The sequence below is a fragment of the Pan paniscus genome, chromosome 7, assembly GCF_029289425.2.
Source record: "Pan paniscus chromosome 7, NHGRI_mPanPan1-v2.0_pri, whole genome shotgun sequence".
In the NCBI taxonomy this organism is placed as follows: Eukaryota; Metazoa; Chordata; class Mammalia; order Primates; family Hominidae; genus Pan; species Pan paniscus.
In genome coordinates, this window is record NC_073256.2 from 124,621,938 (window position 1) to 124,641,771 (window position 19,834).

A 19,834-nucleotide genomic window follows, 5' to 3' on the forward strand; every position below is an offset into this window, starting at 1 on the left:
GCCTGGCAATAAAGAGCACAGGCTAAAGGATACGCTCATTGGGAAACTTTGGGAAAACTTAGGAAAGAGACAAGAAACAGTAAGAGCCTGTGAGAGAGTCAGGTAAATTGATCTTGTGTAGCTTTTTGAAGGAATAAAGTGGGGTAATGTTTGCAATGAGTAGAATGGCATTTTGGAGACATTGAAGGAAGGCCAGTATGGCTGGGTCACAATCAACGAGGGGGATAGTCACCTGAAGCTGAGAGGGTCTGAAGCAAATCACCCAGTGTTTTGTTCATCATCCTAAAAACAATGGAAAGCCATGGTTTGTATATTGGCCCATCTCCTGTACTTAGTAGGACACCTAACGAAGTTTGCTTCCCAAATGACCGGCGGGTCACTGCAGGCTTGTTAACTGATTGACTCTCTGATTGGTTCTCCTTGTGAAGTCTTTGTTGTCTGAAGTTGTTTAGCTTACTAAAATGCTGTATTTGATAGATACCCCAAAATGTAACACCTGTCCTTATTGTATTCATTTTTTTCTTTATGTATCCATTCAATATATAATTATTGTGAAACATTGTTACACAATACTCAAGACAGACATAGTCCTTGCCTTCATGAAACTCACTTCTAATGGGAGAAACAGATGAATATATGTAAGCAGGCACATAAAATAACTATTAGGTTGGTGCAAAAGTAACTGCGGTTTTTGCCATGACTGTTATTGACAAAAAACGCAATTACTTTTGCACCAACCTAATATAAATTATGACTTAAAATGTCATGAAGAAAACAAGTAGGAGCTCTGAAGGAGAATAACTTGACTTTTCACATTCATGAAAGAAGCTGATATTTAACGAGACCAGAAGGAGGAGAGAGGCAGCCCCAAGAAGATGGGAAAAGACCCTGCTAAGCAGAATACAGCACCTGCAAAGGCGATGAGGAAGAAAACAAGCTTGGGATGTGTAGGGACATCAGTGCAACTGGTGCACAGTAAACAAGAAATGACTTGCAGGAAATGAAGGTGGAGGAATAGGCAGTCCTGGTGAGAATGAGAAGTTCAATGTTTATGGAACAATTTGTAGTTTAGCCAGCCTGCTTGTCCATGATCAGGCAAACAAGTAAAACATTCTCTACAGATGGGAACCACAATCGAACCAGAGAACCAGATCTGCTAGGTTAAATGTTTAATCAAACATGGTTTAGAGCCCTCATTCTCTACGATCTTCCAAAGCCATCCTGAGCATATGTGACAGCATAAAAAAAAAAAAAGGAGAAAATTGAGTCTAGAATCAATTCTGCAAATATTAACCAATGGATAGGGATAGGGGACAGAAATTTTTGGAAACAAAATTTCTGACTTTAAAGCATGCACAGTTTTGTGTAGGAGACAAACAAAATGCTACACATTGAGATGACAGCCGTTAAACTAAGAGAAGAAAGTTTTATGGAAAAACAGAGGCAGTAGGTGCTAACTGTCTGAGGGACCACAAAGCTCACTCATTCAACAGCTGCTCTGGGTCCTGAAGGATGGGTATGAGTTCACTGGACAGAAAGAGCTTCTATATAGTCTGTACTCTGGAAGACCAGGGGAGAGTGTCTGCCAGCAGGTTGGCTTGGCTGGAGTGCCAGTGGGTTAAAGGGTTGGAGAATATAGGGCTAAAAAATAAACAGGAGGGAAAACATAAAGGTTTTTATTACACCTTTAGACACTTTCTTTTGGGCAATGGGAAGCCTGGAGAGCGCCGGAGCAGAAGTTAGAAGACCCAGACTTTTCATGCTTACTTCATCAATAAATAACCAAGAGATCCTACACAATAGTACCAATAGTATTTGATATTTATTGAATTGTTCATATGAAGGTATTTATATGCATTTTCTCATTTTATCCCCCAAACAGCCTTAAGTGATGTGGCAAGTACCATAATAAAGATACTAATGCTCACAGAGTTTAAGGAACTGTTTAAGGTCACATTCATAATACATAGATTCTAAGAGCTAACCAACCATTTTCACAGCACAGTTATAAGAATCAAATAAGATAATGCACTATTACAGCCTGTAAAAATCCTACTAAAGTGCCAGCTGTAAGTTATCTAGAAAATGGGGCAGAATGTTTAGGGCAGAAAAAAAAGAGACAAGACCTTGTGGAGCATCACAGTAATTTAATAATAAAGACAAGGTCATCAGTGCCAACATATTTTCTTATTTGCTTAGTGGGGTTTATTAGAGAAATATGAAAATAATTAGACCCAAATAAGTACAACTGTACAATGTTCATGTTATAAAAACTTGGCATTTAAGTTCCTAATTTTTTAAAATGTTTCATTTTGATTTCATGACAAATCAAGGAGTTTGAAATGTTCAATTAACTCTTTATCTTAAGACTAGTGGGCCATGAATTCTGTGATCTATCTCAGAGCAACTGATAATAAAGATGAATTAAGATGGAAGAAAATGAAATAAAAGAGCAATTATTTCTCATGACAATTTCAGTTTTATTATAAAATATCCTAACTTCAAGGTAGAAGAAGTAATTACTTCTGTGTAGGCAAGGATTCTGTTTTCTTTGATATATACATTAAAACAAACTAAATAATTTGTTCGTATCAAATATTTCAAACAGTTTGTCCACTTTCTACCTTTATTTTTAAAAATTAAGCATGGCCAAGTCTTTTAAACACAAATCCTGAAAATATGTGGTTTAAAGCATTTTTTCAATGCAGGCAAAAGTATAGCAGACTCCTCATTACTCATATGCATTCCTTGTATTTACAGGTGATCATAGATACTCAGTACATGTGGTAAATCTGCATGGGATGAAGATGTTCTATGAATATACAGAAGAGTATGCCTGAGTTTACAGTTCCTCTCTGATAAGATTCTGAATAGCTGAATTATATATTCTGTGCAATCCTGGGAAAACACTGACTTTGTATTTTGTTTATGCTTGGGAATAACAAATAAGAAATATCCTAGAGCAATTCATTTAGGAAGGCACTTCAAGCCTGAAAGAACTCAATGATGCAAGCAAAGGATTGAAAAAAAAGTTACCCTCTGCTATTGGGACAACTGATAAAATGTCTCAAATGTTTTTTTGTTTTGTTTTGTTCTGTTTTGTTTTGTTTTTTTTTGAGATGGAGTCTCACTCTGTCACCCAGGCTGGAGTGCAGTGGCACAATCTTGGCTCACCGCAACCTCCGCCTCTCGGGTTCAAGCCATTCTCCTGCCTCAGCCTCCTGAGTAGCTAGGACTACAGGCATCCGCTACCATGCCTGGCTAATTTTTGTATTTTTTTTTAGTAGAGGTGGGGTTTTGCCATGTTGGCCAGGCTGGTCTCGAACTCCTGACCTCAGGTGATCCAATCACCTCGGCCTCCCAAAGTGCTGGGATTACAGGCGTGAGCCACCGCACTCAGCCTCAAATGTCTTAAGGTTGGCAACTGCTGAGATGTACTTTCGAAGCATTTTTCTTCATAACCTGTAACCTCATGTATATTTTAATAAGAAATCTGAGAATAAGTAGTAGTGGTGGGGAGTAGCTAAGTAGGACCTAAGTTCCAGGCAATACTCCAGTTACCTGGACTGTCAATGACATTCATCCTTATGTTCTCCAGTTCTTAGCTATCTAAATTCCACATTTTAGCTTTCCATAATAAATAGCTTTGCAAGACCTGGATTCTTTCAAAGGGACATTTGATAAGGTAATGGCGTTTATTACAAAAACACATTTACTTAGACTATTCCAGCCCAAGCAATAAGTGGAAATATTCTCTCCCAAACATATGTGTTTATTGGTGAGTAAGAATTGGGTCCAAGAATAATTATGGATGAAAGAACATGACAAAGTTCAATCATTTAAAGCAGAAATAAAATCATAAATCTGAGCAGTGAAGTTTTCTCATTGAAAACCAAGATGTACATTCTTCTCTTTGCTTCACTCCATATTTTCATTATTATGACAGAAATATGAACATATTGGAATACTCTTCTAAAGACACATTTGAAAGATTTTACTGTTGGTTTTTTCATGTATTGTATTTATTTGGTAAGAAAAAATATCTGTGAAAATAGACACGGAGAAAATAAAGCATATTTCAATATTAAAATGTGCAGGAAACTGAAAAATCAAAGTCCCTTTGTCTTTGTATAAAGTTGCTGACAATTTCATTTATGAGATCAGGGAAGTAATAAAAAGAAAAATTTTCTATCAGGAAAAAGCTCAAGACCTACCTTGTGTGTATCAGTTTTTAAAAAAATCTTAGATTTGTAGCAACTAGTTTTGGGGGTGAGGGCTGAGGGAGGAGTCATAAAATTACATATAGGAGACTTTTTAATATTTGATGATGTTAAATATGATGCCAAAAGGATAGTTCAAAGATTAAGTATAAGAATATGAGGCCAGGCACGGTGGCTCACACCTGTAATCCCAGCACTTTGGGAGGCCGTGGCGGGCGGATCATGAGGTCAGGAGATTGAGACCATCCTGGTTAACACAGTGAAACCCTGTCTCTAGTAAAAATACAAAAAAATTAGCCGGGCGTGGTGGCAGGCGCCTGCAGTCCCAGCTACTTGGGAGGCTGAGGCAGGAGAATGGCAAGAACCCTGAAAGTGGAGCTTGCAGTGAGCCAAGATCGTGTCACTGCACTCCAGCCTGGGTGACGGAGCAAGACTCCGTCTAAAAAAAAGAAAGAAAGAATATGATAGAATATGATAGAGGCAGAATCATAATAGGTTAGTTTTGATAATATTGGGGCTGATATCGTATTGAAAAGATATCAACATAGGTGGCATGGATGGGGTCAATGGGCCGTGATTTGGTGATAGTAATAGAGGGGTTGGGGATAGGGAGGAAGACAAAAGATTTATCCCAAACCAGCTGGGCGTGGTGGCTCATGCCTGTAATCCCAGCACTTTGGGAGGCTGAGGTGGGTGGATGACCTGAGGTCAGGGCTTCGAGACCAGCCTGGTTGACATGGTGAAACCCTGTCTCTACTAAAAATACAAAAAATTAGCCAGGCATGGTGGCACGCACCTGTAGTCCCAGCTACTCAGGAGGCTGAGGCAAGATAATCACTTGAACCAGGGAGGCGGAGGTTACAGTGAGCCTAGATTGTGCCATTGCACTCCAGCCTGGGCAACAGAGTGAGACTTGGTCTCAAAAAAATGATAATCATCATCATCCAAAACTTTCACCTATACTTTTCCAAGCTCTATTCGTGGATGAAGATAACATCAACCTAATGATTTATTTATTTGGTTTTAAAATTTGAAAGTTATTTCAAGAGTTACAAGATGGTCATTCATGTACTATGCTCATTCGTGTACACTACTACTTCACTAATTCAGGTACTACATTTTCTAATAAGTTTCTATGTGTCACAATCAGCTGTGCTAGATGTTTGGGATGAAATGGCAAACACTAGCTGTCATTCATTCTCCTCATGTACAACATAGAGATGAGTTTCTCTCCCTGCTATCTCACAGAGTGGATCTGGAGTTCAAGTAAGATAGTACAACATGTGCAGAAACATGTAATATGTTATAATAATGGTAGTAACGTAGTGTTGGGAAAGGAAAATATTAGATTTGAACAATTTTTTCCTTGCTAATATGAAAACATGTTTTGTAACAGAATAAGACAGAAAGTATATCAGAACAATTGAAGGTGGTAGTGATTGTTATTATAGTAAGAGAGAAGCAGCACTAAAACTGTGAGAGGAGAAACACTGAAATAGGAATTTCTCTTACAATTTTGTTTGTTGTCAACTCCTTTCCTGCCAGAGCCTATAACATTCTTGAGTGATATCATTTGCCATCGGGTTTTATCTTAGTGTTTCCCAAACTTCAGCCAGTCATGTATCAACTTCACAGTTTTGCCATATCCATTTATAACTTTTATTAATATGTAACAATTTTTTCTTTAAATCAATTATTTGTTAAATACAGAATATTGTGAATGCATTCTAAAATGCAAGTTCATATCATTCATTTAAAGAGGAAACCAGCACCACTTGCTGTAACAGAAGTTAGATATAGCCAGGTGCCATGGTGGCTCATGCCTCTAATCCCAGCACTTTGGGAGAGCGAGGTGGGCGGATCACTTGAGGTCAGGAGTTCAAGACCAGCCTGGCCAACATGGTGAAACCCCGTCTTTACTAAAAATAGAAAAATTAGCCGGGCGTGGTGGTGGGCGCCTGTAATCCCAGCTACTCAGGAGGCTGAGGCAGGAGAATCGCTTGAACCCAGGAGGTGGAGGCTGCAGTGAGCCGAGACAGCACCACTGCACTCCAGCCTAGGCAAGAAGAGCAAAACTCTGTTTCAAAAAAAAAAAAAAAAGAAAGTAGATATAAAACTCATAAAATTAAAACAAACTAACATTATTTAATTTTAGGTATGTGCCATTGCTTAACCAAGGCTCTGAGACTATGGATAGGGGTTTTTTGTTGTTGTTATTGTTGTTGTTTTTTGTTTGTTTGTTTTGCCAAAGCATCATTGGTAAGTGATGTATTACATCACTGAAGAAGTATTACAGAAATGAGAGCACCAAATTGAGAATTTCTCTGTGGGGCTATCAGAAGGCTGGAAAAATATTTAAAATGTACAAAAGGATTAACTTTCTTACTCTATGATATGATACTATTTAATGGTATCTCCTATACTAGCTAAAATATCTTGCAATGATTAATATTATATAATGCAAAACTCTGGTATAGCAGGTCTGAACTGTGTTACCTTTGGTTTAACTACACCTCTTTATTTTTCTTATCTCATTTCAACAAAGTGATCAATTAACTTACTACATAATTGCGAAGTATTTTATAAGAAGTAATTGCTGTATATGCTGAGTTCCCAAACTATTGTTCATTTTACTAAGGATATCAAGATACTTATTTAGAAAGTAGAATATCTGGGACTTAAGAGACTGAAAAATGTATTCAGAACCAAGCTTAGCACATTTTCACTCTTGCTGTTGGGGGAGGACGCAAACCTCTAAATATGCTGGCAATGTCTTACACAGGAACGCAGGGTAAATTCGTGGGCAGAACAAAATGATCTCTAGGGACTTGCTCTTAAGTTTCCTGACCATAAGATCATACTCCTTTCCCATCGATAAGAAACCTTAAGCCCCAAACCAATGAAACATAGCTTAGAGAATGGCCCCATAGGACTTACCTCCTGTTAACATGAGGGCACATTTGCACATACAGTTGTCATTATCAGCATCTTTAGTGCTGAAATCAGCACCGTGTAAGATCAGGCTGCTCTGTTTTCCTGCTGTCCCAGTGTGACCTTTTAAATACAACCTGAAGTCAAAAAGAAAAAAAAGAAAGATAAGCCATTCGACAGAATAACAGAACCCAGAAGACCAACTTGTTGAATGTTTGCCTTTTTCATCATTTTCTTCTTTCTTTGAACTCAGCCCTTCCAACAAACCTCTAGAAGACCCAAGCTATCTGAACCAAAAGAACAAAGGAAGGAAAAAGTTTATTGCATTATGCATGCTCAAACTCATGTGGTTCTCTGATAATGCAGGATCCAGAAAACATAAAAACTTGGGTTTATTTTATTAATACAGGTATTAACCTCTAAACATAAACGCTTTTTACAATGTCAATTCAGCATGTCACTCCCTTAATCCATTAATATCTAATAGTGCAGATGTACTAAACATTATTAATAGCAATACAAGGAGGAAGTTTCATTGATTGGGGATTTCCTCTGTGCTAGGCACTATGTTAAATGATTTCCAGTCTTTATTTGATTAAACTTTTATATTAAATCTGTGATCCAGACATTAATATCCCCAATTTGTATACTAAGGTTTAGGGAAGCTATGTAAGCTGGAATTTAGCTTGTATGAGTCTAAAACTCAAGCTTTGAATCATTATGCATTCCCTGGACAAATATTTGCTGAGCACAAACTACATACCAGTTATTGATCTAGGCACTTAAGATATATAAGAAATGAAAACAAAAATCTGTGCTTTTGAGGGACTTGTATTCTAGAGGTATCCCTAAAATTAAATTCAAAATCCCATCTGTTTAATATGGCATTCTTCGAAGAATCTCTCTTACTATCTAGAAACATTTCTTATATAAAACTTGCATTAACCTAGATCAGTGGCCCTCTAATGGATGTGCATATAACAAATCATCTGATCTTTTGTTTAAAAGGCCTATTTACTAACCCCAGGAATGTTTGTTTTCAACTAGCATCTCAGATTTCTCTTTGCAGACTGTCCAAAGAGAACATTTTGACAAGTATTGTCCTAGAATCCGAGAACTAGTGGACAAATCACAATAGTTGCCAAATGTAGTGACCTGTCTGATGTCTGCTCATTTCCTACTGATCGTACAAGCTGCTTTCATATCCTTCTGGGCAACGTAGTGCTTAGAACTAATGTAAACTTGCTCACGTCCTTCAGTGGCTCCACAGGGCTTAGAGTAGCTAAACTGAAGTTGTCGTATCGACAGCTTGATGCTCAAGGTGTTCTCTGGCTAAGACTCTAGCCCCTCTCTCTCTAACTCTACCTAACGCTGCTTCTCCATACCAGCACAATGTTTTCATCAGAATCATGTAGTAATATCCCCTTCAAATTCATATAGGTCACCACCTGTATGCCTGGGTCTTATTTGTGAATCCTGTCCACCCACAGTATAGTTAATGGGTGATTCACATCTCTGTATGAGTGAGACACTCCTAAAACTTAGGCTGGCTCTGAGCAAAACATTACATTATTATGAAATAGAATAATAAAGATCAATTAATATTTGGAGATATATTTTAACTTGTGTTTTCATCTAGGCATATGTATATATCCTATTGTTTGTGGTATTTGATATTATTTTTAGCAAAAAACAATATTATTGGATGTTTGTGCAATATTTTACAAATATTCTGCAGAGATTTTGAGCCAGAGCAAAGTATACAAGTAAACCTCAGTCAGTTTTTGTTGGTTTCAATAATTAATGGAACTTCTGGTTCACAGTAGTACAAATAATCTTCTAATGTTGAATTATCACATACAAGCTTGTATTTTAAAACTCTGAGAGGCAGACTACAAGTAACTGGTGATGCAAAATTGTAGAATTTTTTAAAGTGCCAATTCACATTTGAGGCTGCAGCCAGCCCAAGTGGAGGCGGGTTTCACCAGGAGAAAGTAAGATGACAGATCACCAAAGGGAGTTCTGGGACATGTTACCTGGGTGAATTCGCCACCTTCCAGAGCTGGTGAGAACTTTCAATTCAATCACTTCTTTGGAGGTCCTCAGCCTCCCAAAGATAGACACACATTGGCAAAACTAACAAGAGACTTTTGTCAGGCCTCCATTTGCAGTCAAAGTAGGAATATGGTGGGGACCCAGTCTCATGGTCTTCTTAGAGAGAATTTCACACAGAAAGCCAAATTATAATCAGAAAGTTACTTGTTTGGTGAAGACAGAATCAGAATTGAGAGAATAAGTGAATGATTCCAAAATTAAGTAGCTATGTCTCTCCTAGCGTGAAATCTGCTCTACTGGGCCTGGGAGAGTTTAGCCCATAGGCGCTCTTGAATGAGCAATGGCAATTTTAACTCTGATTTTTTGTTTCTCTGTGATTTGTAATGGCCTTCCTTTTTACGGTAAGTCAATGCCATTTTCTCCGCAGTAGCTTTAAGCTCACTAATAAAGACAGACTTTCCAGGATGTAATGATTTTCTATAGTGTCTTTGCAGGGAATTCAGCACAAATGTTTTATTTTAAATAAGAGACTGCTATGTGCTTGAATACATAGTTTATACTTTTACCCTTTCACATAAGAGTTACAATCTAAGTCTCATAATTTATAATTATTTATTTGTGTAATCAAGGCAATACAAATGCATGATTATAAATTTGAGAAGAAAAGCAAAAAGAAGAAATAAAAATCAACCCAAATCTCATCACTGAGTATAACTACTCTTTTCATATTATAGATTTTTAGTATTTTACTTGTTTCTCCCCTCTAAATATAAAATATTATTTATTTTTAAATATATACGTATCTGAACACATTCTTATAAAATTTTTGAACACTATAAGTAAAGCTTCTGCCCACAGCCCCATTTCATCTCCCTCTTTAGAGGTATCCTTCAAAAACAACCTCTCTCCATGTGAAAATACAAATAGAAATAGAATTATACTTTACATGTTTCTGTATGAGATGATTTTCAAATATAAATTTATGACCACTTTTTCAAGTCATTACATTTTTTTCTCTAAAATCATTTGGAAACTATTGTATGAATATATCATCAATAGTCACAAGACTAAGGCTGCCTTCAGGTATCTCTCTATATGTGTGCTGGTATAGGTATAGGTATATAGGTATAGGTATTAGGATTACAATAAAATCCACATTTCTTTCCTGACCTTTCCCCGTATGAATGTTATCAATGCTATGTTAGGCTATCAGTAAAGAGACATCTTTCCAGATCTATTTAAGACTTGGAGGTCAGTTTCTAGTCTTGGCAGTTCTTCTCTGGATTATCAAAGAAGACTTACAACTAGTCTCCCTGCCTTGAGTTTCACTTCTTCTTCCCCTTCCCCATGAAGTCCATGCAGCTCATTCAAAAACATGCATCTCATCATTCCTCTATTCTGGTTAAAGTTGCTCAGTTGTTCCTCCAAAATTCAAAGATAAAGTACAAATTTTTTACTGTGATTTGCAAGGCCTTTGAAGTCTAGTCCTTTACTGTCTACTTTTTCCCATGTCTCACCCACCCTAACCCTCCCATATCTTGTTATTTTCTGCATGTACACATAGTGCTCCAGCCTTACCCACTCACTTATTCCCTCTAAGCAACACTCTTATTTCTCCATACATTTGCAAGTACCATCCCCTCTTCCTAGAAGGTACTCTCCAGGTTTGAACAGCTGCTGAACTCCTATCCATCCTTTAAGATTTGTTCCAAGTATAACCTCAAAGAGCATCAAATCAGCATCTTCATGATGACACTTACTTGCTGTATTTTAATTGTCTTTTCACTTTTCTGTTTCCCATAATAAACTGTGAGCTCCTTGAGGCATAAACTATGTCTTACTCATCTTTGAATCATCAGAATCTTGAAATCTTGAACAGTCTCTGAGATAGAGAAAGGCCTCAATGTTCATTGAATAGATGGATGATGGGTTTACTAACTGATTAATTTTTGGTAAGCTCAAGGTAGCAAGCAAAAGCAAACTCAAATATAAATAACTCTAATATCAAAATATACTTGGTCTACATTTCAGAAGTATAGCTTTTACATCTCATTTAGTTAGGTACTCAACATACCTACCTGGGTACCCACTTCATTGCCCATCCAACTCAAATAATTAAAAAATATATGTGTAGGGGTGTGTGTGTGTGTGTGTGTGTGTGTGTGTATACATAGATACAGTCTCTTCCATCCTTCTCATCTTTCCAGTTTTGTTTTTGTTCTTATTTTCTCAGAGACTCCAGAATATAAAAACATGAGCAAGGCATTATTCAGATAGAATAAAGGAAAAAAAGGCCATGTCTTAATTCCTATTATTCCTTACATTTTATTGAACAATTTATTTGTATTGTATGAATAGCCAACTGAAAACAATTCGAAAGCAAATTCAAAATAAAAATATGCTTAAGGTTAGTGTTTCAGCTAAAATTATTTTTTAAAAAAGAAATATTCTAATAAGGTGTGAACATAATTCCTTAAGGTCCTGCCCAGATTAAGCATTAAAACATAAAGCAGAAGTAGAGAGGAGTCTCAAGATGTGCAATGTAAACAGTGGCATATATTGGTTGAAATGATGTACAAGTAGAAGGGACTGATATATTGAGGAATAATGAATGTTTCACTGTTCGATACTTAGTAGCACTTGTAATTTACATGAAGTACTATTCATCCCCCCATGTTTATATCCTTAGCATGTCACAGAGGAGCAGCTTATGCTCTTCTAAGGAAGAGACACACGGTCTCTTGCATTGGGACGTAAAGATGAAATTTCATAAAAATCATTTCTTCTAAACACTATTTTAAAAACTTTGCACATGAGGACAACTGTACTTCTGTGGAATCCCAGAAGGACTCTGGGAGAAACTATGCAGTCCAGAATAGGTCCCTGCACAGTTCAGGGGCTCATTCTTTCTTAGCAGCTCTTTAACTAGCTCAGAGTCCCAATTTTTGGTCCAAAGCCAACAACCACAGCTAGTTATTTGATACAGGTAAATTAAGGAGCAGTCACTCATTAATGCCAAGTATTTCTGTAATTAGATTTAAAAAAAAAAAAACTTCTTTGAGTTGAGGCTCAAACAGAACATTTGGATGATTCTTTTTAACACTGGTTCTGGCTAATATCTAGTCCTTATGTGTAATTAACTATCATCTGTGGCTTTCTCTATGAAGCTAATAATTGTTCCAAATAGACTTTCAGTTTATCAAAGAAAAATCAATACACAGGACGGCTTTGCACCTGACTACCGTGACAGTGAATTGGAAGTGTGAAACATTAGTTAGAATACATCTCCCAAAATAACACCATGGGAATCCTGGTTATTTATTTCTTGTGTTCAGCCAGTGTAGACATGGCCTGTATGAAAGACGATATGTTAGAAGATAAAAACAAAATGTTCCTCCAGAAAAAAACATTAGGGACAGACATAAGGAAGCTGTGAAAAACAAAACAAAACAAAAAACTCCAGAGAATCTAATTTGATGTGACCAAAAAGCAGCCACGACACAGAATTATGGCATTTATTCTCATCCATGTATTTTCTCCTAATAAAGAAAAAAAAATGAGTCCCTTCAGACGGATGACTATAAAGAATGTCAGCATTTTTATTTTTTCAATTAGCATATTATGGGAAAACTGATGTCCATTGAAATCAGTCATTATTCTCTAGTCATCTTTGATAAAACAGTTACTCCTTTTCAATCACTTTTAGAAATTTCAGTAATTATAAAGACTAAATCATCACATTTCTTAATGAATATAGGACAACAGTGAGTTCTATTATGGAAGAACAGGCTTCAAAATATCCCTATGTATCATCCAAGAGATTCTAGAACTTTCTTTTCTTTAAAATGGGCAGCCCAATCTCATGAATCCAGTTTCTTACTAATTTTCTCTACTTAAGAGACTCACTCTCTTCACATTTTTGCATCTTCACCGTACTCAGGTGGCCAAGCATCTCTTTCATGATCCAAGGCAGTGGGAGTTGTTTGTATGACAAATTGAAGTTTGGCCTCAACCCTTTTAAACAGTAGACAGACTCACAGATATCTGAACTTTAAGGTCGTAGGTACTGACAAGCTGAGCAGATTTTTATTTTGGCTCTGAGTTCTCTCCCTGCTACCATATGGAACTAGTTTATCTTTCTCATAATTACTAAGAAATTCAAAATGACCTTCATGGTTCTCTTTCAGAGGCTGGTAGCAATGGCTCAATCTGACAAGAGTTTCCTGATGTGGCTATGATTTCTAGTTGCTGCTTCTGGGCTGTCTCTGCCATATCCAACCTCTCCAATCCTACCCCCTTTCCACTGAAAGAACTGGGCATCATTAGCCAAGAGGGATGTCAGAGGATGTATGTTAGCACTGACTTTTTCACATCCTGGAGATATATTCTATAACTCTATTGTCCATATATGAACGGAATTCTTTACTTATTTGCAATAGCCTATCAATGAATATGTGAGAAAATGCTAGAAAAATATATGAAGCAAAGTTAATACACTTACGAAAAAGTGAGTGAATATATTAAAGACATTCAGTTGTATGACAATAATCTATATTCCTGAAAAGAAATGTTTGAAAGAAGTTTCCAAAGAAAAGAGGATGTGAGTAGGAAGACTAAAAGAATTGATAATGTAAAGTGTGACTAATCAAGAATTAAGGCTGTGATAAAGACTTATAGATATCTAAAAACATTTTAAAAATATACAGATCAAGCAGATACAGGTAATTTGGTACAAAGTAAGTACGAACGAAAGAAATAACCCTCTATAAAGCCATTAACCAAAACTCTTCCTTTCTTCCTTCTCCTCCACACACACAAAATGGAGAAATAAATAAGCCATTGGCTTCTGCAAATTAAGGCTGTGTCATGACCACTTGTGTCTGGAAAGACACCATGACATCACAGAGTTTGTAGTGTACCTGTTTGGGTTTGCAATCTAGCTCTTATTCTTTCTGATCCTCAGTTGCCTCATCTGTAAAATACCTCTATGTCCTGCCAATATTTTGTGAAGATTAAATGAGGTGATACCCGGAAAGCCCTTAAAAAGACTGCTGCATGCAAAATAAAGTAAGTACTTGACTATTTGCAAAAAAATTAAAGTAATCAAACTTTCCTAAGCAATAACCATAAAATACACAGTAGTTCAATAGGCATGAATTACGGGAATGACTAAGTCTAAATTACACAGGTATAAACATATGACCTTGATAGACATATGTAAGTGTTCTGAGAGTGATAAAAACAATGACATAGAGATACAGCTCATGAGGACAGGCATGGAGGCAACAAGCCAGAGAAATTAAAGATGAAAAGGATCAATTTTCTCAAACCCATGAGGCCCCATATCCTTTGGAAGTTTTTCTTATTTTCTATAGAGGAAGCAGAGTACTAAATATGAAGGACAAGAAACCAAAGAGTTGCTTTGCTGACTGACTATGTAGTTAAGGTCTATGTTAATTTGACTCTAGATGGTCTGAATAAATATCCTTCAATTAAAATGTTTATCTTTTAATAAATTAAAATTTCAGACTTTTGAGAACCCTACAATTTTCTTGCTATCATATAATATTTTGTTGAATGAATCCAATATATATTTGTTTGGTTTTCCTTTCTTTACTCACAATTGATACTGGTAAATTAAAAAAAAAAATTCCTGGAAAAATCATCCATGCCAACCTAGCCTTTAATCTCATGACTACTTGCTGAAAGCTTTCTTTTTCTCATTAAACCTTCCACAATTGGTGTCATTTGTTTTAACAGGGAACTGGATAATTGGGAATCACCAGAATTTGTGCATAATAATTTTACCATTATGTTAAGAAGGAAGACATTATCTTATTTGTTTCAGAAGCTACAGATGTCCTGAGGTAGATATGCTATTTATTTTGGAATATGTGTAATGGAAGATGTACACAAAAGTGTGAAAAAATATGAAAAATGTTTGAGATAGTAATGGTCCTGGGAATCTGTGCTATGATTAAGGAAGATAAATTTCCAAAGCTACAGAAAACCTCACCCCAAATGATGAAAAACCTTTAGAAAATTGAGTTTCACTTAATCTCTGATTCTAATATGATTGTTTTAGATATTAGCTTGTATAACACCTGTATAAATTGTACTCTGGATTTCCATGTAAGTTTTTGATAATATACATTTTTAATGTCTCCCCTTCACTTACAAACATTAATATCTTGTAGAATTTAGATAAAATGAGCTTACCAACCTCCCAGGTCTTCCCAAGCTCTTGACATTAGGAACAGTGTTAGCTGTAATTTTTGTTTCAAAACTCTGGTAAAATACAGTTCTTAGTGTTTTGCAGTGATAGATATGAAGTTTGCATATGCTCAAAACTCATGATAAATTTTTCCTCCAAAGAAAATAGCAAACCCACGTATTGTTATTGTTGTGTGCCTTTCAATAGTGCTGACAGAGTGCTCTCTATTCTGTACATCATATACATATATAATATATATTATATATGTATGTATATATATGAGATCTGTGACAATGAAATATTTCCCAAATTACAGAAATACATGCTCAGTGATTATGTTTTTAGTTCAAAATAAGATAGTTATTCCAGTATTCCTTCCCTTTTTTAAGAATACATAAAAAAAAAACCTGAGTGCCAAAATGAATCACGTGACACCAAGACCCCTGTTTAAAACACAAACAGTCCCTTAAACATATTTGGATTTCCTTGGCATCATGTGTGACTGATAGAGTCAGCTTCCAGTGAGTGACTCTCTGGTCTGACCCTCTTGTGGTGCCTAAAAGACCAGGCCAATGGCCATCTCAGAGAGTTTATGGGTTTTGCTTTGTTACCAAAAATTAAGTCAGGACCTTGTAAAACTTGTGATTGAAATTGGTGATTTTTCAGTCTAAACAAATTCTCGGGAGGTAGATTTGTTCTCATTTTTTATTTGTGTTTAAAGAGCAATACAAACTTTCTTTCCAGCATTCCCTTGGGGTAGATAGAGAGAGGAGAGGGTAAGCAAAATGTTGAAAACCATTGAGATGCATTGTCTGAGGTTTCTTGCAAAGAGAAAATACTTTCCCTTGTTGTACTTGGACACTGTATTGCTATAAGGTCTGCAAATAAGCCTCCAGCATGCATTAGCAGATTCTTCTGTTGACCAAAGTCATCAGTGTGCTTATTTGTCTCCACAATCAGTATAAGCTAGAGTCGAAAATCTTTGTCATGGATTCTAGCCCTCTGTTTTATGTAGCACAGTAAAGTCCTGCATACAGGATGTCCTCTAAATAAGGCAGACTGTCTCTCACTGCATGTGTGTCTACATTGCTCCTCTGGCTGGGATCTCAAGTCCTTCCTCCTGCCATTAACTACCACACTTGCCTCATGAGCGCTTACTCATTTCACCATCTCTAAGGATTTCCTCTATGAAGCCTTTCCCAGTCCCATTTAATCTCCTCCAATGAACCCTATCCATTCCCAACTCCAGCAGAATTGACCACTATTTTTTTTTAAGTAACCAATGATAGCCTAATTCCAAGGGTTCTTTCCCAGGGACTGTGAGTGTAAAGTTGAATTACACATAAATTTATACAAAATTTTGTGTTTCTTCATTATTCTAGGGAAAAAGTCCTTGGCTTCATCATTTAAAAAAAAAAAGATCTGTGGTTCCTTGATCAAAAAACAAAACAAAACAAAAATCAAACAGACATGCTAAATCACTTCAGCTAAAACTTTTGAGTCAACGATTCCATGTTTTGTTTCCTTCTCCTAAACTATTAGCCCCACAAGAGAAGGTATGGTGTTTCTGTTTGGTGTAACCAAAGTGTTATTTCTGCATCAGCATCACTTTGGTGCACTTGATAGGACTGAGAGCTCCAGGTCTTAACCCAGGATAAGAATCTCTTTAGGTGCGACTCAGAAATCTGTACTTTAAACAGGCACCCTAGTTACCTATATGCACATTCAAGAAATAAAACAACTGGCATAGTGCCAGGAAAATAATAGTAACACGATAAGTGTATGGTGGTTGGCTGGCTGGATAAAGCAATGAAGGCAGACTCTGATTTCAAAAGAACTATAATAACTTTTAAGAGAGTAATTTTAGTAAAGTTATGTAGGTAAAAGCAAAACTGTAGCCAGTTAAAAGAGAAATGAACAATGTATGCTGTGGGACAATTTTATTAATTTTTTTATTTACTTGCCAACAAGCAATATAGAAATTCTTGCATGTCATTTGCAGGTAAAGATAAAAGAGATAAAGATAAAAGAGCCTAGAGTTTAATAGTTCTAGAAAATAAATCTTATTTAAGCAACAACAATCCAGGGAACTTAAGGACATGATACTTTATTAGAAATCTTAGTGGCAACTGTCATTTTATACCATAAACCTTTGGAGGCAGGATTTTTGACTTGTTGCTCTTTGAATTTCTGGTATCTAGATCAAGAATTGCCATGTATTAGTCAGCTATGTGGACTCGCACAAAAAAATCACCTGTGTTGAATGCACAAAAAAACCTTGTCAATATGTCTTTTATATACCTATTAAGAAATGCTTTTTTTCGAGACATGTGCCAAGCATTGTGAAGAGGTTCCTGTCCTCCTAGAGATTACAGTCTAATAATAGGGAACAGCAATTACAACCCAGTGTGATGTGTACTCTGATAAAGATATGCCCAGAGCACAGTGGGAGGACATGGAAGGGGCTCCTAACCCAATCAAGGACGAAGAGCTCTATGGACTGAGCTAAGACTTAAAGGATCAAGAAAATCCAATTAGGCAAAATGAATAAAATCTTGAAAAATAGAGGTTGAGTTCTGTGGGGTTTTGTTTCATCCACAGTAGCTTGCATATTGTTGTTGCTCATATTTACCAAACAGAGTAATCAAAATATTGAGTGTGAGAAAATTGATGTGAGAAAAGGCCGTATCAGAGGAATTGCCCCCAGAGGCCATGGCTGCTTACCTGTCCCAAGTCTGCCACAAGCAGTGGCTCTCCTTTCTCTTAGCATCATGATTGCTCATTATTACCCCCTTACACTCTAAGCTTAAGCAACAGTTAACCACTTGTAGTTTCCTAGCAAGACATGCTGAGTCTCACTTCTGAGCTAATCCCTCTTCTACCCCCATCTCTGAACTATTCCCCAACTAATACCAATTTGCCACGTTTATGTCACTTTAGGCCACTATTTGGAAGCTTTCTCAACCTTCCAAAACTGGTTAGCCCTCTTTAGTCACAGCATATTTGTGATTGTAAGTGAACTGACTGTGTTTGTGGCATTGTAATTGCCTGTTTGGCTGTCTGCAACCATCCACCCCACTCCATATCCATCACATATGGGTATGCACCTGCATGAACACACGTATACATGACTGTACTGAAATCTCTGTGGACATTTTATCCTAGGATAGCACATGATGGATGCATAACAAATATTTCATGGAGCCATCATCTTTTTGATAGTGAACAGCAGTAGGGGAACCTAGAGCAGTGGATCACAGGACATCACCTTAGATAATTTGTTGGAGGCAGTGCTTGCTAGCTGGTTCTGGCAACTTTTGCCAACCTGTAAGTTTCTAGGACATCAGTGGTCTGAGTCTTAGCATTACCCATTCTGTGACAGGAATCCTCTGGGAATCCTTAGACCTAACAGCATGCAGGCATTTGTTTTCATCAGCTTGAAAAATATCCAAGACTCTAGAGACTGACATTCAACTGCATTTTTAAGTGAAGAGATTTTCCCAACACTTAAAAGACCTAAAGAAGGTGCAAAGTGACTGTAAGAATGTGCCCATCCATGCCTCTGAAGACCTAGGAAGGCTTTTTTGTCTTCAGTATTTCATCTCAGTCAAGGGGATTAAAATATAAATTTTGATGATTAAAACAACTTCTCTGTTTTAGGAAGTAACCACAACAAAAATCACAGTCTAAATAAAAGTAATGCACCTTCTAAGTTGGAGAAATTATTTGAAAACACAAATAAGACTCTTTAAAACCTTGAGTTTGAAAACCTATGTTAGGAATTGAGGGAAGTAGAAACTGCCAGGAGATTTCCTACATATTTTTTCATACCTTGATCAGTCCAGAACTGCTGTAAAAAAATAACTTTCCTCTTAGTATTTCAACATATTTGCTACTGGTTCCATCCAGGACTATGTAGCCCAGAGGATCAGAGAAATAAGAAACATTTCACTGAAAGAAAAAAAAAATGAAACAAGTTTTGCAATATCTACAAAAATGCAGAGCTTAAATTTACATGGGAGGCTCGAGAGAATTCTTTTCAATCCACATGAATTTGTTTTGTCCTTGAAATACATACACGGCATGGGAGTACTTTAATGATTAAAAAAAAAATGGATTGGGGAACTGGAAAGAACTTCAGCCTTACCTCCTCATTTTACTTCTGAGGATCTGAGACTTAGAAAAGTGAAGCAAATTGTCCAAGGTCATTCAGAAAAGTAACTGCAAATCCAAGTCTAGAGTTCATGTCTCTGGATTCCCGATACAGTGTTTTACAAATTACATCAAACTACTTCCCAATGAAGATCTTGGCCAAAAACAAACCTTGCGCAAAAAGATATTTAATGATCAAATTATTTTCAAGTTGTTTTCTTCACAATTTTGGTTTAAAATTCTGTTCATCTCTTCATGTGGA

General features: G+C 36.6%; 1 protein-coding gene across 2 annotated transcripts in view; it reads right to left on the reverse strand.

Moving 5' to 3' along the window:
• ANGPT1 (angiopoietin 1) overlaps nucleotides 1–19,834 on the reverse strand; it is a 245,602-nt gene that overhangs the window by 4,220 nt on the left and 221,548 nt on the right. For both annotated transcript variants that reach the window (XM_034966483.4, XM_034966482.4), the window contains exon 8: nucleotides 7,158–7,288. In XM_034966483.4, the coding sequence (XP_034822374.1) occupies nucleotides 7,158–7,288 (131 nt within the window). The remainder of the gene's footprint in view (nucleotides 1–7,157; nucleotides 7,289–19,834) is intronic.